This window comes from Ursus maritimus, unplaced genomic scaffold, assembly GCF_017311325.1.
Source record: "Ursus maritimus isolate PB19 unplaced genomic scaffold, ASM1731132v1 scaffold_6, whole genome shotgun sequence".
Classification (NCBI taxonomy): Eukaryota; Metazoa; Chordata; class Mammalia; order Carnivora; family Ursidae; genus Ursus; species Ursus maritimus.
In genome coordinates, this window is record NW_024426774.1 from 85,291,202 (window position 1) to 85,317,054 (window position 25,853).

Genomic DNA, 25,853 nt, shown 5'->3' on the forward strand with positions numbered 1-25,853 from the left:
ATAATTCCCTCCGCAAAATAATAAAACAGTAAAACTTTATCTGTTAAGTACCTTTTTAACATTAAAAAATCTAAACAAGCATTTATTAATGACCTGAAAGAGATCAGTAACATGACCCATTTTATGACCTAACAGCCATAAACGGTCCCCTACCTGACTGTGCTGCATTACACTTGTCATAAATGAAGACCAAAACATTTTCTGCTAAATAAACAGCATACCATTAGGAGTTTTTCCAAAGTAATTTGCCCTAGGTTTCCATTTCTAATACACAGCATACTCAGTCTTCCAATGAAACAAAAGACAATGGCTTAAAATATAAAAATCACCTCCTTAAAAACCTCCAAATATTCATAAAGTGCTGAGGAATTAACCAGGTCACTGAAGAGAGAGTAAAGCCTGAGAGAGGTGAGCAGAGGACTAGAGGAGGGGTCAGTAAATGGGCCAAGTCCAGATGATGCCTGTATCACACAGCCCTGTTTACTGGTGTACGTATTGGCTCTCACTTTGTGCTACAATGGCTGAGTTGAGTAGTTCGGACAGAGACCATTAAGTCCCGCAAAGTCTGAAATATTTACTATCTGTCACTTTACAGAGTTTACTAACCCTGCACTAAAAGCATCAGCACTAGTTTTGTCCTGAGGCCACTTGTCAATCTAGTTCTTGAGCTTCACTTCTGTAGGGCTTACCGGACAAGAAGGAAGGAATGAAAGCTCAGGGTCCGCACAGGTAGGAATCTATTAAGAGACTGCCTCCCCACATTGACTTGAGATCCTAAAAGCCACACCTTCAGGGTGAGAATGAACTAAAAATTAACCTACAATTCCTCCCCTTTCCCGAAGTTTCTGGAGGAAAGGTTGCCCTGGCACTAAATGAAGCAGGGAAAATAAAAGGAAAGGGGAAAAAAAGTCCTTGAAACTTGAAGCCACAGGGTCTGCTCTCACATATATCCACAGCCCAGGTTCACAGTGCCTCTTTGATGCTGAGAACCCGGAGCCATGAAATGAGTTTAAGGATCCTCAGAGGATTAAAGCCAACAGGGCCCTAACATAAGCATATCCAAATCTGTTCAAAGGAAGACAAGTTCATCTTGGACTTCAAAGTTATCTCTGCAAAAACTTTTTCAAAGACCATGAGAACTACAATAAAAAAATAACCAAGCATATAAGAAAAAAAAGGGCAGTGAATGAGAACCAAGAGAACCAAAGGAAAAAAAAAACAAGTACCAGTAAATAATTTATAATCTTAAGTGCATAAGGCTGAGAATCAATGAGAAATTAGAGCAAATTAGATCAAAACTCAAAGAAAGGTAATGATAGGTGTAAGAGCAGAAATAAGTAGGAAAAAAACAATATAAAATTGAGAGGACCAATAATAAAGCCAAAATCTGAAAAAAACAAATAGACCAACAAAGCTTTGTTGAGATTGATCAAAGGGAAAAGAAAATAAACACAAATAACCAGATTCAGAAAAGGAAATGCAAATATCATCACAAATGCTGTAAACAATAAAAAGATATCAGGAATATGTTACCAAATATTTTAAGTAAATATCTTTGAAAATTTGGATGAAATGGACAGATTCTGGAACACTGATATATTACAACTGTCTCAAGAAACTACTCTAAATTGGCCTATAATCATTAAAGAAAATTAGTTCGTAATTAAAAATCTCAGAAAACTCCAGACCGAGATGGTTTTATTAGTGAGTTCCACCAATCACTTCAGGGAAAAATAACTCTAATTTTATACATAATATAAAAAGAATACAAAATGGTATTCAAGATTTCAAGGCTAATTTACCGATGAAAAATCAGTTACTGAAATTCACCTTGTTAAAGATTAAAGAAAATGTACAATCTTCTCTACAGAATGCAAAAATAAAAATATCTGATAATATTTATTCATGATTAAAAAAAAAACTCTCACTGGTAATACAATGGAACTCCCTTATTCCAGCTTTAAAAAAAAAAGCAAGTAAGCATAATAAATGGTAAAAATAAAGCTTTCCCTTTGCATTAGGATGGCAAAGATAGCCCACTAATACCACTGACTATCCAACATAATACTGTAAAAAGTCCTACCCAGTGCAGTCAGGTTTTAAAAATGGAAGAAAGAAAAATTAAAACTGTCTTCAGCCATGATGAAGTAACCAGGAATGGATTTACTCTCCCACTCTGAACAGCTAGAAACTTGGAAAAATACACGAAAAAGGCTTTCAGACACTGGACAACAGGCAGTATTTCCCTTCTCAGAAGGGAAATAAAAAAGAAAAGCTTTATGATTCTCCCAGCTTACTGCCTGAAGACAAGTTTCCAGGACACAGCACAAGACAGCACAGAGCCTGGCGGACTCACCGAGTTGAGGAGACAGAAAAAGGAGTTCAGGGAGGCCAAGGCAACTAGAATCTGGAGGCAAGAACACTGAATAGAAGGCAGCAGCACCAATGGAAGTGCTAATGATCTAGACAGACAGCGGTTCCCTCCAGTCCATGGTGAAGCACTAATCTGCATATACCTATTTCCTATGTTATAATCATGGTGGTAGTTACAAGACTACGTATTTGTCAAAATTAACTGAATCGTACACTGAAAAAAACACTGCATTTATTTATTCTGTGTAAATTATACATCAATAAAACTTATTCAAAAAGAAACAAAAGAACTGAAAAAAATATTAATGTTATTATTCATAGATTATACTATTATACACACATAGAAAATCTACACAAATTTAGAGATGAATTGTTGGAATTAATCAGAGAATTTACAAAAGTCACTGTATGCAAAATCAATTATATTTCTATACACCAAATAGAAAATGAAATATTTCTAAAAGATATCATCTATGACAGCATCAAATATGCCAAATAGCTAAGAATAAACTTAAGTAAAGCTGTATAAGATCTCTACATAGAAAACTATAAAGAAATTATGAAGATTTAAAGCAACATGTCACAGGCCTTTGACTCTACCACTAATCTGCTTCTTCCAGAAAGTCCACGTAAATGTGCTGAAAGGCTAACACTAAGTCACACAAAGGGACTCAATTATGCAAACTTTAGGAAATTAGAAAATTACCTCCAACAATGAAAATATACGCACTTCAAAAAGGAAAAAGAACAAGTTATTGCTTAACCCCAACCTATTTCCCTGTTTCATATTTTAAATTTCACACATAATCTATAATCATCCTTTATAATACCATAGGAGAAAGAATGACATAATGTAAAATATAAATAACAATTTCACTATCAAACTTTTCCTGCAATGCTTAATAATGGACCTGGCTGATTTGCTTAGAATTGCACACACAGAAAAATTCATGCACCATGGATTTGGCCATTATATATTTGCCACTGAATGTCTTACGTTTTTCCCCTCAATAAGTCCTGCCTCAAAATTAGTACAAATCACTTATTATACACCAAACTGGCCTATGAGGAAATAATTAAAACAATTTTTGCCAAAGTACACATTTCAATAATGTGAGTCAAATTATGCTAAAAAAATTAAGACAACTGGATAGAAAAAAATATCAATTTGTTAAGAATAAAACAAATTGCTGATTTATTTTAAAAAATTAAATTCTGAGAGGAAAAGGTATGAATTTCCATTGTAAAAAACCAAATCACGGCTCATGGGACAAGACAAGCGTCTTGAAATAAAACAATTACAACAAGAAAACATGTACCTCTCTTCTTTGTTTATTTGGTCACCAAATCCTACTGTATTCACAATGGTCAATTTCAATCGAACATTACTTTCGTGGAGTTCATATGTCTGAGCTTCAAGTCTAACATGTGGGTAAAAATGTGAGGATCCATGGTCTTCAAAATTAGTATTAAACAATGTGTCAATCAGCGTTGATTTTCCAATTCCAGTCTCCCCTGAAAGAATCAAAGGTATATCTTCACAGGTGCAGAGGACAAATGAGAAAAAGAGAACTCTTAGACTGGTTTCAAGGAGCCCAAATGTTTCAAACATTCCAAAGGCTGAGTTGTCTATGAAAGACATAACAAGTTAAGGCTGGTCCACTGAGTCATTAACAGAACATAAAAGTGAGTATATATGCTAAGTTACTCAGAACTCCGGAGAAAGCACTGAAATGTTTAAAGAACAAAAAAGTTTAAAGCAGTACAGCGAAGAAAAACAAAACTGATAGAATTTAAGTAACTGAAAAAATCTGCCATCATGATCTCAAATTAATCACATGAGCACCATACTGCTTCCAAGAGTGAAGAGAACACAAGGAAGAGTTTGGCACTTACCCACACAGAGAATATTAAAACAGAAGCCTTGCTGAATGGATCTATTGACCAGCTGATCAGGCAAACTCTCAAAACCAACATGGCCAGACATAGTTAAAGAACGAATATTTTCTTTTTTTTGCTGAAGGAAAACAAAGACAATGGCAATAATTTAAAACAATTTTAATTAACAATTAATTAAAATTGTTTTTAAATTAAATTAATTAAAATTGTTAATTAAAATTAATTAAAAACAAAAAACTTTTACTAAAATAGGATGTAGGCACATTTGAAAGGATAAATATAATTTACCAAAGAAACAAGATTTTATGATCATTAGATCTTCACCAAGATACAACTATATTAAGTAAATCTGTGAGAGACCTGTTTCCAAACCCTGAAAACACATGCACATTTCTTATTCTCTTCACACAATGAGAGTCCAGCATTATTTATAACAAATACTTGATTTCCAAGAAATAGGAAAAAACTCATGTAAACTATGGCAGAGTCATTCACGAAATAGAATGTTTAAAGTTATTACATATGTTTATGGTAAGTATTTAGTAACTTAAATTTTACATTAAAAATTCACATGAAGGGGCGCCTGGGGGGCTTAGTCATTAAGCGTCTGCCTTCGGCTCAGGTCACAGTCCCAGCGTTCTGGCATCAAGCCCCGCATTGGGCTCCTGCTCAGCGAGAAGCCTGCTTCTCCCTCTCCCACTCCCCCTGTTTCTGTTCCCTCTCTCGCTGCCTCTCTCTCTGTCAAATAAATAAAATCTTAAAAAAAAAAAAAAAACTTCACATGAAGAAAGTACAATACAAAATTACAGTTTCAGCTCCCAGTAATGGCTAATAACACCTGCCACCTGCTAATAACAATTATAATCTATTCTTCCAAGTCAAAGGAGTGCAACCAAAGGCCAACAGACACTGGAGGGAATGAGACTCTTGGGAGTAGGAAACCATGTAAAGTGAGATGCACATTTTCTGGGTCTTTCCGAGGGCATACCCCAGTAACTGCTGCACAAAGAAGACAGACCTCAGGATGGAAGTGGTAGTCTCACTGGGTTGAGAAGTTGGAAATAAGGGCAGGTCGATCAGCTGAAAATTGAAGAAGAAAATTACAGAAAGGAGGAAGCCCAAAATCTGCAAGTGCACTCCCCTCAAATCTCTGGCTGACTGCTGAACTGTGTAAGTATAGGGGGAACACAAAGAGCCTTGCAAGGGGGGAATGGAAATTGGAAGGAGCTATGTAGAGTTTTCAAGAATGCCACCCTGGGGAGCTTGAATTTTAACTCTGTTAAGTTCAAGGGGCTCAATAAACATTTCAGGCTTTCCACTAAAAACCTATATGGACCACATTTTAGGAGTAAGGATCACACCCCAGGAATCAGAAATGTTCCCTAGTACACAACTAAAATAGACCTGCCCTAGCAAAGTGTATAACCAAGGCTCAACATGAACAATGCAACAGGCTAGTAATTTACTGCCTGCTAGAACCAAGGTCAACACTCTTCAGAAGAAGAAATCAGAATCTAGCACCCTACAATGTATTATCCACAACATCTACTATACAATAAAAAATTACTACAGAGAAAGAAGCAGAAAAATGTGATTCACGGTGAGGGGAAAAGTCAACAGAAAGAGATCCACAAATGAACCACATATTGAATCTGCCGATAAGAACTTTAAAATACCTATGATAAATATGCTGAAGAAGAAAAAAATACACTTTTTCTACAGGAAAAGGAGATAGGTATAATAGGTGGCAAATTATAAGAGAGATATGAAAGCTCTCAACAACAAAAGAGAACAAATGGAATTCCTAGAAGGAAAAATGCAACATCTGAAATAAAAAACATATTGAAGAGAATTAACGGCAGATCAAACAATGGAAGGAAAGATTTGTTCAATAGTTGCATCCAAGTTAAATATCTTTATCAATCCAAGCTAAAAAATCTCTTTATAGAAAAGATAAAACTGTAATAGAGTCTAAAAAAACTGTGGGACAATATCAGATGGTCTTACATACCTGTAATTGGAATGCCATAAAGAAAAGATGGGGAGAGATTGGGAGAGGGAACGAAATATCCAAGTGACAGTAACCGAAAATTCTCCAATTTTCTAAACATGAACTAAGAGATCCAAGAATTTTAGCAAACTACAAACAGGAAAAATCCAGAGAAACACACAACTAGGCACATTAGAGCAAAATGTTTCAAAACAAAGATAAAGAAAAACTTTACAACCAACCAAACGTGGGGAGGCATATTACACACAAGTGAAACATATAAAATGACTACAGGTTTCTCATAAACAATAATGCAAGGCAAAGCATAAGACAACAAAACAACATTAATAAAATGCCAAAAGAAAAAAAAATGACAACCTAGAATTCTATAGCCAATGAAAATATCATTTACAAATGAAAGCCAAAGGAAGACATCTTCAGACAAAAGAAAAAAAAACTGAGAAAATTCACTAAGAGCAGACCTACACTATAAGAAATATTAAAGATTATTATTATAAATAATATAATATTTAATTATAAATTTTATATAATTAAATATAATTATATATAATATATATTATATATAAAAATATTTATATAATTATAAATTTATATAATTATAAATATTATATTATTATAAATATTAAAAGAGAAAGGAAAATGACATCAGATCTACAAAAAGAAATGAAAGTTGCCAAAGGGTGTAGAAATGTGGATAATTGTTAAGAGAATTTCTTTGTTACTTTTAATTTCTTGAAAATATGACTGTTTAAAGCAACAACAACAATGTATCGCAGAATTGGTAATCACGGAGAAGTAGAATGTATGATAGTGACAGCACAACAGATGGGAGCGGGAACGGAGAGCTACTGTTGTAAGGTTTCTATATTATACATGAAGTATTATAATATTGTTTGAAAATATGTGTGATAAATTAACGCCTACACCAATTACTATTTTAAAAAAATAAAAGACCAAAGAGGTATAGTCAATAAGTCAACAGTAAAGATGAAATGCAATCATAAAAATATTAATCCAAAAGGCACAAAAAAAGAAAAACGAAAGAACAAATGGGACAAAGTAAATAGCAGCAAATCTGGCAGACTTAAACCTAGCCAGATCTATAATGAAATTATATGTAAAATGGTCTAAACCAGTGATATCCAACATAACTTCCTACGATGGTGGAAGTGTTCTATATCTGAGCTGTGCAACAGGAACCCACTAGCCAGCTACATGCAGATACTGAGCACTTCAAATGTGACTAATGCAACTGAGGAATCGATTTTTAAATTTTATTTAACTGATTTAAATTTAAATAGCCACATGTGGCTAGGGGCTACCATACTGGACAATGAATGTCTAAACATTTCATTTAAAAGAAGGAAATCGTCAGATTGGATAAAAGAGCAAGACTCAACTCTATGCTGTCAATATAGTAACTGACAATCTGGTTGTAAAATCTATATGGAAATGTAGGCAATAAAGAACAACTACAACAATTATGCAAAAGAACAAAGTTGAAGGACTTAAACTACCTAATCATAAAGCTACAAATCACCAGAAGTGCGGTGTTGTGACAATCTAATTATTTATCTATCTGTCTGCTTCATCAAAATTAAAAACTTGTGATCAAGGAATATGTAAATCACAGACTGAAAGAAAATACTATATATTTGACATATATACATGACAAAGCACTTATATTCGGAATACATGAATTCAAATGATTTAATAACAATTCATTTTTTAAACAAATGGGTAAAGACTCGGATAGAACTTCACAGGTAAGAAAATAGCCAATGAGCAAAAGAAAGTGCGCTCAACAGTTATCAGGGAAATGTGAATTAAAACTGTAGTAAGATATCACTGAACACCAACAAAATGGCTAAAATTTAAAAGGCTGATAATGTCAAGTATTAGAGATTATAAAGTGGAACTCTGATAAATTTGCTGGTGTGAAAGCAAGATGATAGAGACACTTTGGGTAACAGGTGGGAAGTTTCTTATAAAGTTAAATACACGTTACTATACAACCAAAAAACTCTACCTGTAGGTACCCAATATAAATAAAAATACGCATGAATGTTCTTGGCAGCTTTAGTCCAAATAATCAAAAACTAGAAACAACACAAATATCCAACAATTGGTCAATGGAGAAATAAAATGTAGTGCATCCCTACAATGGAATACTAAACTACTGATATATGCCACCGTATGGATAAGTCTCAAAAACTAAGTGATTTATTTACTGTGATTTGACTAAAAAAATAAAAGCTTATTTTTTCATATATTCTCACATATATGAATATGGATAAAAATCTTTCAAAGGGTAGTGATAGAGTATCGAGAGTGGTTATTACTAGGGAATGGACGTGGAGGTTGAGGGAGTGGTCTGGGAGGCAGAGGTGAGAAGATTCACTTTTTACTGTATATGGTGGGTAAAATTCTAACATGGACCCCAAGATTCATGGCCCCTGGTGTACCCACACCTTCTATTTTTTTTTTTTTTTTGATCAAACACTCATCTAGGTGCTACTATGAAGGGATTTTGTAGATGTAATTAAGGTCAGAAATCAATTAATCTGAGAAAGGGAGATTATCCTGGGTGGGCCTGACCTAATCAGGCGAGCCCTTAAAAAGACTGTGAGCTTCCAGGTGAAAGAGATTTGAAACCTGAAGGGGATTTGATATTTGGGTTCGCCCTTCTTGTATGGATGACAGAGAGCTATATGGCAAGGACATAAGAATGTTCTCTACGAACTGATAGCAACCAGCCAGCAAGAAACTGAATCCTGCCAACAGCCTGAAAGAATTTGGAAGAGGAGCCTCAGATAAGAACCCAGCCAGCCAACATCCCGAGTGAGACCCTGAGCAGAGAAGCCAGCTGTGCTGGCCTGGCTTTCTAACCTACAATGAGCTAATAAATAGGTGTTATTTTAAGAAGCTAAATTCATGGCAATTTGTTATGGGGCAACAGTTTGTTCTCTTTTCTACCCTTTGAATCTCTTTTAGTCACGTAAGTATGTTGTCTTTATTATTAAGAAAGAGAAAGAAGAAACACTATGCTTCCCAGTCATGAAAGTATTCAAGAACATTAGAGTAATATGTGTTAGAGTTTCTACCTGATAAGCACATGCTCATCAGATAAAAGTGGAACTATATGACCTATAGAATCCCTTCTAGTTCTAAAGCTATAAGATTTTAGGGTCATGTTAAAAGAAGCTTTTCAAAAATGTGGTAGTGGTCACCATAATTTAATGAAGAAGAGGGGCCAGAGAAAATGAGGATTAAGCAATGACCACTCAGTGAATAAGTCACTCAAGTATTACTAGTGGCTGTGACAGTAGTTTCAGCAGAGCAATGTGTTAGAAAGCAGATAAAAAGTAATTCCAAATGTCTGCAAGGTGATAAAATAAAGATAGGGCAGACTCTTCGTACCAAAGAGAGAAAAAAAAGATAAAAAGGACGGTAGTTTGGTGGTCAAACTACAATTTGTCAAAACCATGGGGCCTTTAGCATATGTGAAGGAAGAAGGGAAAACAAGAAGAGGCTTAATGGGTACAGAACTAAGAAAATCATTTAACCTTACTGAATTACCCATGCTTGTATTGGTGATTTTCGTTTTTGGGTTTTTTTAAAGATTTTATTTATTTTTTCGACAGAGAGAGAGAGAACACAAGCAGGGGGAGAAGCAGAGGGAGAGAGAGAAACAGGCTCTCTGCTGCGCAGGGAGCCCAATGCAGGGCCCAATCTCAGGACCCCGGGATCATGACCCGAGCCAAAGGCAGATGCTTAACCTGTATTTGCGCTTTTCTATTTAACGAATCATCAATTCACCTTTCACCAAGTTAAATTTACCCCTCTTTTTAAATACAAATTTTAATACGAATTACCAAAACACATCCCTTCTATGCAGGCACACTTAGAAGAACCTTTAAGGGCTGATCTCGTACTCAGGAAGGCATCTGACAGGGCCATCCAGCAACTTCCTACACTTTTGTCATTAAAGGAGTTCTCTCCATCCACCAAGTTCTGCAAGTATGCTCGGCAAAAGCAGTGTTAGCCTTCCTACTGAATGCTGTGGAAGCAGTTAGAGTTTTAATTTCCTTCACGTCCCAAAAGAAAGAGACACTGAAAACACTCAACAACTATTTAATCCATTATTGACTTTTTAATTTCAATCAACATAAAAGTTAATTTATATTCAAGGTACAAACAAAAGTCTGTCAGGTCTCTGAGTAGTTATTTTGAAACCCTAGAGGCGTGCAGAGTACAATATGGATCTATTTAAAAGATATACTCACGTTCTGTTCATCATCAGATATTTGTGAGGACAGACAAGTTGTTTTTGTTGGCATGTGAGTCTGAAAGAGCTGAAAAAGAAAAAAAATCAAAACAGGTATTACTCCAAAACACCTCATATCTACCTATGTTAAAAAGGAATTCTGATATTATCATTATCACCAAGTTTTGACTTACCATCTATACAGCTGACTCATGCTTAAAACCATGGTTTTCTTGCTAGTTAAATATATGCAAAAGTAAATAATATGTAATATTCAACATATAATATACATCAACATATTTACCCAAATATGTAAAAATACTGTAAAACAGTAAATTCCCATTTACATCCAGGAAGACAAAAAACATTACTTTTATTTATAAGACTTTACAGTGGAACCAGAAAAGACCCTGGACAGCCAAACGAATGTTGAAAAAGAAAACCGAAGCTCGAGGCATCACAGTTCCAGACTTCAAGCTGTATTACAAAGCTGTAATCATCAAGACAGTATGGTACTGGCATAAAAACAGACACATACATCAATAGAACACAACAGAGAACCCAGAAATGGACCCTCAACTCTGTGGTCAACTAATCTTTGAGAAGGCAGGAAAGAATATCCAATGGATAAAAGGCAGTCTCTTCAACGAATGGTATTGGGAAAATTGGACCATGACACGCAAAAGAATGAAAATGGACCACTTTCTTACACAAAAATAAACTCAAAATGGATGAAAAACCTAAATGTGAGACATGAATCCATCAAAATCCTAGAGGAGAACACAGGCAGCAACCTCTTTGACCTTAGCCACAGCAACTTCTTATTAGACATGTCTTCAAAGGCAAGGGAAACTAAAGCAAAATGAACTATTGGGACTTCATCAAGATAAAAAGCTTTTGCACAGCAAAGGAAACAGCTGACAAAACTAAAAGGCAACCTATGGAATGGGAGAAGATATTTGCAAATGTCTTATAAGATAAAGGGAAGGGCTAGTATGCAAAATCCATAAAGAACTTACCAAACTCAACACCCAAAATACAAAAAATCCAGTCAAGACATTTCTCCAAAGAAGACATACAAATGGCCAACAGACACATGAAAAAATGCTCCACATCACTCAGCATCGGGAAAATATAAATCAAAACCACCTGACAGGTGTGAAATACCACCTCACAACTGACAGAATGGCTAAAATGAACCAGATGTTGGTGAGATGAAGAGAAAGGCGAACCCTCTTACACAGCTGCTGGGAATGCAAACTGGTATAGCCACTATGGAAAAGAGTATGGAGATTCCTCAAAAAGCTACAAATAGAGCTACCCTACAACCCAGCAATTACATTACTAAGTACTTATCCAAAGGATACAAACGTAGTGATTCGAAGCGGCACATTTGAAGGACCCAATGTTTATGGCAGCAATGTCCACAGTAGTCAAACTATGGAAAGAGCCCAGATGTCCATCAACAGATGAATGGATAAAGAATATATATACGTGTGTGTGTGTTTGTGTGTGTGTGTGTGTGTGTGTAAGGAGATGGATGGAACTAGAGGGTATTATGTTAAGTGAAATAAGTCAATCAGAGAAAGACAGTTATATGATTTCTTTCATACGTGGAATTTAAGAAACAAAACAGAGGAGCATGGAGGAGGGAGGGAAAAATAAAACAAGACATAATCAGAGAGGGTGACAAACCATAAGAGACTCTTAACCATAGGAAACAAACTGAAGGTTGATGGAGGGGAGGATGGGGTAACTGCATGATGGTCTTTAAGGAGAACCACTTGATGGAATGAGCATTGGGTGTTACAGGCAACTGATGAATCACTAAATTCTACCTGTGAAACCAGTAATAAACTGTATGTTAACCGAACTGAATTTAAATAAAAATTTTTTTAATGAAAGACTTTACAGGATTAAAAAAGGAAAATAAGTTGGGGCGCCTGGGTGGCTCAGTCACTAAGCGTCTGCCTTCAGCTCAGGGCGTGATCCTGGCGTTGTGGGATTGAGCCCCACACCAGGCTCCTATGCTGGGAGCCTGCTTCTTCCTCTCCCACTCCCCCTGCTTGTGTTCCCTCTCTCTCTGGCTGTCTCTCTGTCAAATAAATAAATAAAATCTTAAAAAAAAAAAAAGGAAAATAAGCTATTTCACTAAAAAAATATTCTAGGAGCCAATAAGATACTCAAAATTGATATATTCCACAGTAGCATGCCAGGGTAAATACAAATGTTAATGATCCAATTTCGGTATAGTTAGGGATTCCTGTTATATGCCAATCATTATATAGCTCATTAAGTACATTTTCTTAAGCACATTTCTTATTCTCTGAGCTATACATATTCTCATTCCCATAGCCTACATGAGAAAATTAGGATTCTGAAAGGTTAAATAATGTACCCAAATCATAAAAGCTAGTAACCTGTAGACACGGGTCTGATATGTCTGCAAAGCTGATGTTCCATCCACTACTGTCCCAAGCTATAAACCAAACAAATATTCGCTGTTTGCAACAGTGAGGAACAGGGGAAGAGAAGTACAAGAGAAGAGGGAATTTCAAAGTGATGCTACCTCAAAAACTGCTATCCTACTTTTGAGTGCTAGTACCTCAGCAGACCTATGTATCCTTCCAGAGACAGACCATGCATGTATGAGCATATGTGAAAATGCAGGTGTCTTTATTTATAAAAATGGTAGTGGCCTATTGCTCTGCATTGTGGTGTTTCCCCTTAATCTCTCTTGGAGATGTTCCACTGCTCTGCAGATCTACTTCATTCCTTCAGTAGTACAGTATTCTGTTTTATATATAACAATATATAATGGATCCACAATATATGTGGATCTCTGTCTTTACTTAAGCAGTCCCCAGTCTTTAATTACAATAAACTATGCTTTGACCACATGTATGATGAAAGGGAGAACCTTACCACTGCAGCAAGAGAATAGTGTTTCTGGCATCTTAAAGTGCCCCCCCCACCATACACATACACACACACACACACATGCACACACAGGGATTGTGAATACAATCTCACAGATACACATATATGTATCATGACTGGATTTTATAGAATGCTAACAACAATCTCCCTCTGTACATTCTGGGTAATACAAGCTATTGAAGCTGGCCTTGTGACTTAATCACTATATATACAGTGTTTCCAAATCCTGAGTACCTAACTGAACACATTGTTTCAACATGAAATGACTCTTGTCGGTTGGATGATGTCCTTATATAAAGCACACAGCAAAAGTTCTGTGATGAACACTTAGGTACTGGCTGTATTTTCACAATCTAAAAAAGTGAAAAATACATAGGCACATCAAATTGGCTTAAGGTTTTGTTTTTTGTTTTTAAGCATATATACTTCATCAAGCTCCCTTGCCCCCCACCATTGTGTGACATGTAGGCAGTAGCTCATGTCCCTCTCCTATGCCAGAACAGAAAAGTGAAAGCAAAGGAAAAAGAGCAGTGGTAGTTAGGGAGATGTGGAGAAAGGGATCATTAAAGGCCAGAGCAGTTTTCAGAGATGACAACGATATTTCAGTGAGTCAGGAAAAGTGGCATATATAGTGAGAGAGAAGGTGGCATTTATGGTAGAAAAAAAATCCCTGAGTACCAGAGGGAGGTAGAATTTAGTATCTGGAGAAAGAAAATAGTGAATATAAGAATTTGGGGGGGGGGGAGTTCATTGGTCTCTTGCTGAATGAATAAGGTTATAAATGAGGTTGAGAAACCGATTAGGGACAACAGATGAGTAGCTGATTGAGGAATTTTAAAGTGTTCATCTCAAGAGTCTGACTGTTGGTAAAGGCAAAGAAGTACCACAGAAAATAACTGTTTGGGGGCCCTGTTCAGAGACTTGCCTTAGATAAACTGAGTAAGACAGCAGAACATTCCATGCCCAGTGCTACCTCCTGATTGTCAAAAAATTATGGTAAGAAAAATAGCTTTGCAGTTTTAATATAATGACTAGCATATTTTTGTTAAATACTTGCTTAGTAAGCCATTTGGTTGATAAGTAAAATTTGCTTAAAAAAACAGGATAGGTTTTGTATTAGTTCATCATTAAATTTTTACTAATAAAACCTAGGTTATATTTCTGTCATTTATGTAAGTTAATTTCAAAGATCTGCTTTTGATTGTTCATTTCCTGTGTTTCTGAATACCTGCCAAAAAAAGTCTATTTAATATCTCTGTGGATAAATGTTTTGATCAGGAAGTATGAATGAGTCACACAGAAGTATTAAAAATAGTTGTTTTTAATTTTTCCACTGCCACTACATGACTAGTTGAATTTCCAAAACAAGTTTTAGAATAAAGTTTTTAACAAATTAACAAGACATTATGGAAGGTAAAATAACAAGGGGACAAGAGCTGACCAAGTCCCTCTAGTGGCAAACCCTAAATTAAAAAAAAAAAATGCAAGTGGAATTTCAGTCTGCAATATCAATGATCACTTACTATGTGTAAATCATTGTGCTGGGTACTGGGGTCTCAGGAGGAGTAAGACAGAGCCCTTGATCTTAAGAACTTACCTCAGAGAAATACAATGTCCTTGATCAATCTCATTCCAAAGAAGACTAACAAAATCACCGCCTACACTTGATTATTCAGTTTGCTTTCTCTATAGTTTTTACTTTATTTTAAATACATATACACATCATACACAAACACATATATATTTAAATCTACACACACACTACCTAGAGGGGAAAACAACATACAGTACCTTTAACTCCTGGCAAAGTCTAACACACTTTTTTTTTTTAATTTTTTTTTTTAAAGATTTTATTTATTTATTTGACAGAGATAGAGACAGCCAGCAAGAGACGGAACACAAGCAGGGGGAGTGGGAGAGGAAGAAGCAGGCTCGTAGCGGAAGAGCCTGATGTGGGGCTCGATCCCAGATCGCCGGGATCACGCCCTGAGCCGAAGGCAGACGCTTAACCGCTGTGCCACCCAGGCGCCCCCTAACACACTTTTTTAAAGTTGTAATATATGAATCATAGAAATGTAATGAATCATAGAAAAAAGTGCCATAACATTTTGGGGTAGCTGGAGGAGGAGATGGGCACTCTACTTTCTTCAAAATTTCAGTTTGGGGAGTATGGGCAATACAACAGAGGTGGCACACAATTTGCTCTGGGGTCCTCTGGGAGACATATAGATGACTTTTTTCCTATCAGCCAATTATGGGGAAACATTTGGTGATTCCTTCACAACAGGACCTCAGATAACAAATTTCCTTATTTGTAAACATTCTTGAAACTAGCCCTCTCTCTAGGTGTAACAGAGCCTTAGAGGAACAGAAATGTGACTTGGCTTTCCCATAGTTTCATTTTAACTTTACTGTCCCACAATTTTTTTCTTTATAAAATTAATCCAAGAAATAGAACCAAAGTTTTCAAATTGTTCCCTGGTGTTTCCTGGAGCTCTTTAGGAGAAAGAAAAAAAAAGTAAGAGAGAATGGAAAGCAGAAAGCGGTCAAAATAATTACCTGGGCCTATTTTATGGGTTTCAAGAGGACAGAGTTCTTGGGCTTAAAATAATACTTTGAAAGATTTCACAAACTCATTATTTAAATGAGTTATTAACTCTTCAGATTAAGGAAACTTTTAAAATAAACGTTAAGAGTGCTGTTCTAAACTTTTCATAAAAACAAGTAATAACATTACCTGATTCTAGAAGTGGATGCTAATTACAACCCAGGGAAAAAAAGAAAGAATTCAACTGAAACCAGTAAGACTGGATAGCGTAAGGCAGTGCAACACAGCAGTCTCCTGTGTGCATGTCCTGCCTGGATCTCCCTCAGGGCAGTCTCAGTTTAGAGCAGCCTGGGGTAGTCAAAGTTCCATCAAAATACCACCTCAATGTTACCATCATCTCCAATAAATATAAAAATTAGAGGATAACTACAAAGTCTAATATTCGGCCGCAGAAGATCAAGACATCTTGACAGTGGTTCATGTAATAAAGAGTTAGGGGTATCGAGCTTAACAAAAGCTTACAGTAATGGAAGGCTGCTTAAAATAATAAATGCAATTTATTTTGAAATTACTTCCCTCCCTTTAATTAGAAATGGGAGTATTTTGGGGCACCTGGGTGGCACAGCGGTTGAGCGTCTGCCTTCGGCTCAGGGCGTGATCCCGGTGATCTGGGATCGAGCTCCACATCAGGCTCCTCCACTGTGAGCCTGCTTCTTCCTCTCCCACTCCCCCTGCTTGTGTTTCCTCTCTCACTGGCTGTCTCTATCTCTGTCGAATAAATAAATAAAAAATAAAATCTTTAAAAAAAAAAAAGAAATGGGAGTATTTTATGTTTATTATAGGAAAAAATACCATTTCTAATTGTGTTATTTTTTTTAATAACACTGCAACCAACATCCCTCTTGTGGTACACTACTTGGATCTCTCTTCTAGCAAGAATTTGCCCTTTGATTACAAAGAATGCAGCTGGCTGACAGCCTCCAGCTGTGGAAAATTCTACCAGAGACCGTTTCTCCCTGGCAGCCCCTAGCCCAGGACCGAGCACAATGCTAGGTGGGCAGCCCTGTAAGTCAGAGAGCTCTCTACCGGGTTGGCCCAGACTCTGCCAGACCTGCATGGCCTCTGAGGCTCTCTCCACCAGGTTCTAGTTTCCCAGCTTCTTTCCTTTCACAGCCGTCTGCAACTGCATCAGAGCATAAAGGCTTTTCCTTTGCAGTCCTGTGTCCTCCCACTTTCTCTTTCACAGGCATTACCTCCCCTCCCTACCTCCTACCCCAAGTCTACCTCTAACACTCCTAACTTCAGCATCTGCTTTCTGGAGGATCCAAAGGGACATACTGTATTACCATCAATCACTTCGTACATTTGATAATTTCCTCATGATAAATTCCTAGAATATAATTACTGGTCAAAGGTACAAACATATTGCCAAACTGCCCCTCAGAAAGGCTATACTGACTCACATTTTCCAAAGTGAGTATGTTCAAAAAAAAAAAAACCGAAAAACCAAAAAATAAAATTTGTGTGTTCATTTCTTTATGTAGTCATTAATACAGGGTACTAACACTTTTTAAGTGTTTGTCAATTTGATAGGAAACATTGACATCTTAATTTGATGTCCAGTATCTTGAACATTTTTTTCAGCATATTTTCATAAATCATTAGTTCATGTTTTCCCCCACTGCCCATCGGGGTATGGCTTTTTTGCTCCTCTTATTAACAAAAGTTGTTGGATATAACTCTGTGCTTGTCATGTCTATTACAAATATCTTTTCCTGATCTGTCACTGACTTTTTCAATTTTCATAAAGCCTAATCTATCAGTCATTTCCTTTGTGGTTTCTTCCTTAAATGTAAAGATTAAAAAATCTTTTCACACCCTAAGGTTTAAAAAAAAATGCACCTAAATTTTTTCCAAGTTCTTTTAGGGTTTCATGTCTTACACATAAGTTTTTAAGCCTTCTAAAAATTACTTTCTAGCACTGTGTGAGTCAAGGCAATCTGACTTTTTCCCAACATCCTTAGCCTACTGCTCCATCAAGGAACAGCAAAGTATATTCAAACATCCATAGTCTGTTTTAGGGAAACGAATCCCTAAGGGAAAAATTAGAATGCATGAATGGCCTAGCAAGGCCAATCTGACACAGTGAGGAGAAATTACTGAAGGACTAGGGGGGGAGCTGGTTCAAACAGTGACACAGTCATCAACTGGGCCAACAGTATAGGCAATTCCTGCACTGAGTGGGAAGAAAAACTAATCATCTTCTAGGGTCTCTTTCAACTCAATTTTATGACTGTATACCTATGAGCAAGCAATGAGGAAAAAAAGTATGTGATGTGTTGGAGAATGAAGAATGAGTCATGGAAACTACATGCTCAGACAAGGGGAAGTAAGGAAAGGCACAACAAAACTGATAGTTGATGTGAAAAGACTTCTCAAAGCTTACTTAAATGAAAAGTAAACAGCTTGAATTCCTGGGAGAGGGAGTATGTTCCATGCAGACTGGGTAATAAAAAACCCAATCAAATTTTAAAAGTCATTTATTTACCCAGGAAAAGCATATGAGAAAAGGAGCTAAAGAAGGGGGAAGGCAGAAGAAACTCACTAAAAAGACTTAAAATTGACAAGGAATATCTGAGGAAAGAAGAATACTGAGGAATCAGTATGAAGACTATCAATACACAACTGCTTTTTATTTGTTCCACAAACATACACAATACCTACTAAAAGGCCTTCCATTTTCAGGGAAGAATAACAAACCCCATGCACTGAGGACCAAAAGTAAGTCAAATATCCCTGCAATTTAAATTTTAGTACAGTGAGAAAACAGTCTTTCAACTTATGGACAGGACACAACAGTAGCTCAGGGTATATGAATCCTGCATGGTCAGAGAAGACACTGCCAAGAAAAGGCTTGAGCAAAGACTTGAAGGAGAAATACAAATATTCCTAGCAAATGGGAAAAGAAAGTAGAGGAAGTGATGTGTGCAAAACATGCAAGTATACTTGGAATGGCTGGAAAAAAGCAGTAAGCTCATCATTTAAGCCTAAGGAGGCTTAAGGTTAAGTGCAAGGAGGACAGAAAAGGTGAGCCTGGACAAGGCAATAGGGGGCTGGACGTCCACTGTGCCTTAGAGTGAAGCCCTGCCCACCTTCAAGTGTCTTGACCTAAGGTAATTTGATATATATTACTGTGAGGCAGGAAAGAAGACGAGATAAATCAGCACAGGTGTGATGCAATTTTGGAAATACTGAATTGAAGGTTCCCATGGGCACTCTGGATCCCTCATGGAGTCTAATCACCCAAATCTTTAGTCAAGTATATAATTAATCTAGGGTAATTTTTACATGATTATTAAAAATACAGTGGTAATTCCCATTTCTCTTGAAGTTTCCACTGATTCTCTAAGACTGGAATTCATCCATATTGGTAATTCTTCTACATTTTAGAGCACTGAAAACTCAGCCTAACTTACTTAGCCAGTCGGGCTTACTTTCCAGACTAAAGATAGTTAATGCTATATTACTACTAATAGGCTGCAGTTTAGAAGGTAGTTTTACATTTTTGTAAGTCAGAAAAAGAAATGTTTAAAAAAAAAAAAAGAAAAAAGTTGAATATCTACATTGAAATAATGACTATGGGGAATATTATTACAAAAATTGGAAGCAATAATTATGAAAATTAAGAGAAATAATATGATGTGATATTAAGTGGCAAAATAAGAATTTAAGACTGACAATGACACCATGATTACAAGTTATTTACGCATATGAACAAGCATATACAGAGTCTGATTCTTGGAGGAAAGAGAATAAATATTACCTTTTTTCTTGATATCCATTAATATTATCACTTATGTGAATTTAACAAAGACTAAAAGAAAAAAGAAGTATTTTTCAAATATCTATAAAAATGAATTTATTCAACAAGTATGTATTGAGTGACTACTATGTTCCAGGAACTGTCCTAGGTACAGCAGATGTATAACTTAACAAAACAGAAAAAAAGTCCTGGCCATCAGGAAGCTTCCATTAGTTAGGGGAAGACAGGCATAAAACATATGCTGTGATAATAGGTTCCGTACTACAAGGGGCATCCATTAATAACAGTAAGCCTTGAAACAAAGCTCCCACAAATCCCCTCTGGGAAAAGTTTGGTCACATGTAAAATTGGTAAAATATTACTATATTCTGACTAAATTAACAAATACATAAGGAAGGCTTAATCCATTGAACCTAAGAAAAGCAGCGGGCAGAACTCTCTAGGGAACTGTGGAACAAGACACAAGCAATAAATAAGTGAAAAATTTTATTATTCCTCTTTCATCTACATTGACAAAGAGGAATATCACCCTGTGATGATGCCCTGTGCCCTCTGTAGGGCAATCCTTTTGCCGCAGGCCATACTCTCCTTTGGTACCATGGCCTCTTTAAGGCCCTACAGGATTTGACCACCATCTATCTATCTCTCCAGCTTCATCTTGTTCTTGATGCCCCCACTTTGGGCATGTTTTCAGACATGCCAAAGCTCCACCCGACCACAGGCAGGCCCTTTGCAACTGTCATTCCCTCTGCCTGGATACCCTTTCCATCCCCGGTCCCATACAAAAGTTCCTCCTTTCATGGAGCTTAGTGAAGAGGAGGCAGTTAAAGAAGAAAGCTGAGTGTGGTCAATGTTATGAGAGAGAGTGATGTGATCCAGGGCAGTCAAAGGGCTAATGGGGGGAGGGGCATATTTCCAACAAGGTGCAAATACAATTCAATGGAGAAAGGAGAGTCTTTTTAAAAAATGGTGCTGGAACAATTAGACTCCCATATGCAAAAAAGAAAAAAAAAAGGAAACTTGCACCATATACAGAAATTAACTCAAAACAGATTGTAGACCTAAAACTCTGTGGCCTTAGGTTAGACAAAAATTTCTTAGCTACAACACCAAAAGTGTGATCCATAAAGAAAAAATGATAAATTGAACCTAATAAACTAAAAACTTTTGCTCTTCAAAACAAACTGTTAAGAGAATGAAAACACAAGACACATACTTTGATGATACATTTGTAAGTCATTTATCTCAAAAAGGACTTATATGAGAAATACATATATATTGAAAACTTGTACAACTAAATAATTACACAACAAATTAATTTAAAATATGGGAAAAGTTTTGAACACACACTTCACCAAGAATAGAGGGATGGCAAATAAGCACATGACAAGATGCTCAACATCATCAGTCATTAAGTAAAGCCAAATAAATCACGAGACTATCACTACACACCTATCAAAATGACTTTTTAAAAAACTGACACAGTAAAGATGCAGAGCCACAAGGGCTCTCAGTCATTGGTGGGAATACAAATTGGTACAAAAATTTTGGAAAACATTTGACAGTTTCTTAAATTAAATAAACACTTACCATTCCACTCAGCAATCTTACTCTGAGATAACCCAGGTGAAAGGAAAAGTTATATTCACATAAAAACCTGTATGTGAATGTAACCAGTAACTTCATTCAAAACTGGAAACAGCCCAAATGTTCCTCAAATGGAGAAAGAATGAACAAACTCAATTGTGACACATCCATACAATAGAATAACGCTCAGCAATAAAAAGGAACATGCAACAACAGGGACAAATCTCAAAAGTATTACATTCAGTGAAAGAAGCCAGCTCAAAAGCTATGGTAATTCCATACATAGAACACTGTTAAAGGCAAAACTAAATAGGGGCAGAAAACTGATCAGTGATTGTGAGAGATCAGGAGGAAGACTACAAAGAAGCACAAAGGAACAGGGGGTTGGACAGTGATAGAACAGTTCTATATCTTTGATTGTGGTTGTGGTTACACAACTGTATGTGTTCATCAAAACTCATGGAGCTTTATACTAAAAAAGGGTAAATATCACTACACACATATTATACCTCAACAAAAAACTTAATTCATGAAAATATAACAAAATTTTCTAACTAAACATACGTAATCAATACAGGCGAAGCAGTAGCTAACAAAAACTTAGAACATCTGAGGATAAACTAAGTAATTAAGACTAACATATCTGTAAGCAGCAATAAAAAAAGTAAATATACACCAAAATAAGCAAATGCAAAAGGAGATTAAAATATTTTCTCCAACTGTTCAAATTACAATTGAGCAGTAGGTTCTTTTGGCTCTCAGAGTTATGTCAAAATTGTAAATTATATTTCTTTGCTATGCAACAGAATCTCTGTTACTATATGACAAGCGGCCTATCTTCTCCCAAAACAGACAGCCCTAGAAATGCTCTCAACGGTCCATGTCACAGTAGAGAAGAGTTAACATGACATCAGTATAAACATATGGCTTAAGAAGGCTGTTAGAATTAACTGCTTATGGTGGCAACAGATGCAAACTGCTGGAGCACAAAGTAACTGCCAAAGCCCCATATGAGGGCCTGGGATGAGGAGATACATGACAACATGAACAAAACAAGATTTCTCTGGGGGCGCCTGGGTGGGTCAGTCAGTTGGGCATCTGCCTTTGGCTCAGGTCATGATCCTGGAGTCCTGGGATCTAGCCCTGCATCAGGCTCCCTGCTCAGCAGGGAGTCTGCTTCTCCCTCTGCCCCCCCCCCCGGCTCTGTTCTTTCTCTCTCGCTCTCTCTCTCTCTCTCTGCCTCTCTCTCTCAAGTGAATAAATAAAATCTTCAAAAAACAAAACAGGATATCTCAACAAAATTTGAGAAAGGTAACCCTCATCCCCCCAAAATGGAATAACAGTACTGAGCTCCTAGGGTTAGGATGATAAATGTGATAATACAACCAATGTACTTGTCACAGTGAAGGCACTTTAGCATTCGGTAGCATTCAATTATCCCAGTGGATATACTCAAAGCAGCAAAGGAGAAATCCATATAAAAACGTATCTCAAGAGGCACCTGGGTGGCGCAGTTGGTTAAGCATCTGACTCTTGGTCTCCGCTCAGGTCAGGATCTCAGGGTCATGGGATCCAGGCCCAAGCCCAATCGGGCTCTGCGCTCAGCACGGAGTCTGCTTGAGATTCTCTCTCCCTCTGCCCCTCTTGCTCATGCTCTCTCTCTCTCTCTAATAAATAAATAAATCTTTAGGAAAAAAATTTTAAAATGTATCTTGAATATTTTAATGTTTGCGAAGATCTTTAGAGATTACTGGACCGCTAAAGGAAGTAAAAGTATGTCCAAAGAAGTTGAAAGTAATAGCTAAAGTTCCCTTTAGTTTTTTAAAACCATTCCTAAAAAAATTTAAAGGGAAGTTTTTCGTGATTAGTAAATACAATTAAAAGGCATCTCATGTTATTTTAAGATTGGGTATACGGACTGAGTCTGAGATACTGAATCTTCTTCCTACCTAAAATATCCAGCCAGTTCTTCTAATCTATGGCCATCTCTTCCTTTAATACTTATTCAATATTGAACTTTTGCAAAGTCTTCCATATATACATTAAAACTAGCATAAATCATAATCTCACAAATAGGTTGTATTTTCTAAAAGTTCATTTTAGTAATAAGCTTCTTAAATTTAGAATAAAGTTTCCATAGAAACAATATTATAAATGGAATTCAGGTCCTGAGTAGGTTCACAAATGCCTTATTTATCTACCTATGATATACAAACAATTTACAGTCTGAGACAGTTTTCAAATCCGGCAGCTAACTAAGAAGAAAGCATATTCGTTGCCCTCTTCCTAGAAAGACCAACTCTAGATCATGCATTTGTAATGGAGATATTACCTAACCCACAGAAAGGTAGTGGAAATCAGTCCAGGGGACATGAAAAACCACAAAATCAATGGTTTGTAGCCCTCCTAGGCTCAACCTACTTGAAAGAATTATTCTTTGGTATTGAATTCCTCTTATCGGGGAGAACTTAAAAGTTATTCAATTAATTACGTTAATTAATTTTAAAAGATTAATTAAATCTCTTATTAACTAAACTTGATTTAAATTTAATTTTTCTCCTTAAGGGGCAAAAATGAAAATAAAAGGTTGAGAAATACTACTCTAGGTAAACCTTGAGACAGGCCATGTTCGCTGTTTTGTCTTTTCCCACCGTGCTTTTGCAGCGCTCTCCCATGCTGTCCCGCCCACTCCAGTCTCTTCCCCCAGTCTGGCCCTAAATTGAAACTGCCCACCTGTATTCACTCCTAATGGATTCCCTTTCTGGATTCCCGAGACCTCACTAGGGGTTCGGAAAGCGACCCACTACTTTCTAGAGCTAGCTATACTTTCACAAGAGAAGAAAAGACTTTTTAATGAGTGGACTTCATGCAGTATAAATGGGAAAATGCTGAAGATCATACTGGAGGTGGGGGATAATTCAATGTCTTTGTTTTTGAAGCCCTGACTCATTGCTCTGCAGACTAAGCAGTAAAAGCTACGGATTTGTCAAAGAGGACAATTTTTCATTCACGTATATAGGACTACCCTAGTTAGCAACTCCTGTTAAAAACAAAGCTCCTTTATAACAGACATCTTTTTATTTTCAAAAATCATTCGAGCGATTCTGGCTTAATCCACAGCTCAAAGTAATGTTCCAGCTAAACAGTATACATACAACTAGGCAAAATATTGCTGTGCACAACTTATATTTGTCTATGAATAAAACAGCATACAGATGACTCACAAAATATCTTTCTACACATATAGGCTAACCAGAACAATAGGACTCCTTGCTGTCTCTATAAGTATAGCCCACACAGAGAGTAGGATAAACTTGAACTGGGTCTAAAGAGGAGAGGGGAAAGGAGATCAGAGATGTCTGACAATTCTCCCATCTTCTCCTTGGTAAACCCCTTGGTAATGTGACAGCAGGCTGCCTAAAACTAGCTTGAAGGGGCTGAGACTCCCATCATACCTGGCAAGGACCTGCAGGGCTGGGTCATCCTCCTGGTCTCACCCCACATCCAAATCTCAAACACAACTGTCTCTTCTCCTTTCCCCTAACCACAGCCCCTTCTTCTTCCTATGTATATATTACTTTGTTCAACATACAGTATCATTTTAGTTTATATTTCAATTTATTACTCTGGTCTGACATCCCAGCAAATAACCCTAGGCCTCCTATACAATTTCTACTTCTGATCATAAGGATTTTGGAACACAACTTTTGTTAACTAAATGATTACCACGCAATCTCTACTATACCGCTGTATACTTTTCTGTCAGTTATCTCAGGCCTAAATATCAGAGTATGTAGGGTTCTCTATATGGAAAAGGATTTGGGACAGCCTTCAATAGAGTATGGCTGAGAAGATATATATTTATTCCTCTCCCCTAACAGAGGCTCTATAGCCTTAGGTCTCTCCTATTCTTATCAGAGAAACTACTTTCTGTCACTTGAGTCTCCCAGCATCTTCCCTTATAACAGAAAGAAGGACTGAAATTCTAAAGCCTGCGGTCATTCTCCTCAGTTTATATCTCCCCAAGGGTGAATTTCAAATCTTTCCCATGCTGTTTGACTTTACCTTCCTTTCTAGTATCAATACCCAGTTCACTTTTTAAAATTTTCCCCGACAACTTATTTATTCCACAATTTAAAACTGTCTAGTGTCTGAAAAAACAGACTGAAAGAAATCTGAAAATTCTAAAACTCCCAATGTAGTCAATTCGCAGTTACTGAGAGAATATGGTAACCCTGTTTCTCCAAACACAAGGTCTAAAGGGATCATGGTATTTAGAAAGATCACTGGCACTGCTGCAGAATATCCAGGACTCAAGACTTTTCTAACTAGGTAAAATTGTAAATCACACACCTTCATTTGTCTATGATAACAAGGTTTGTAGGTAGCCAAAGGGAAACCTGCA

At 36.6% G+C, this 25,853-nt stretch overlaps 1 protein-coding gene across 4 annotated transcripts in view; it reads right to left on the reverse strand.

Moving 5' to 3' along the window:
* Positions 1 to 25,853, reverse strand: part of SEPTIN10 (septin 10) — a 59,569-nt gene that overhangs the window by 26,462 nt on the left and 7,254 nt on the right. For 2 of the 4 annotated variants that reach the window (XM_040623686.1, XM_040623688.1), the window contains exons 3-5: positions 10,570 to 10,638; positions 4,270 to 4,390; positions 3,693 to 3,888 (exon numbers count right to left, since the gene is read on the reverse strand). In XM_040623686.1, coding sequence (XP_040479620.1) covers positions 3,693 to 3,888; positions 4,270 to 4,390; positions 10,570 to 10,638 — 386 coding nt within the window. The remainder of the gene's footprint in view (positions 1 to 3,692; positions 3,889 to 4,269; positions 4,391 to 10,569; positions 10,639 to 25,853) is intronic. The other 2 variants (XM_040623689.1, XM_040623690.1) reach the window with 1 other exon arrangement.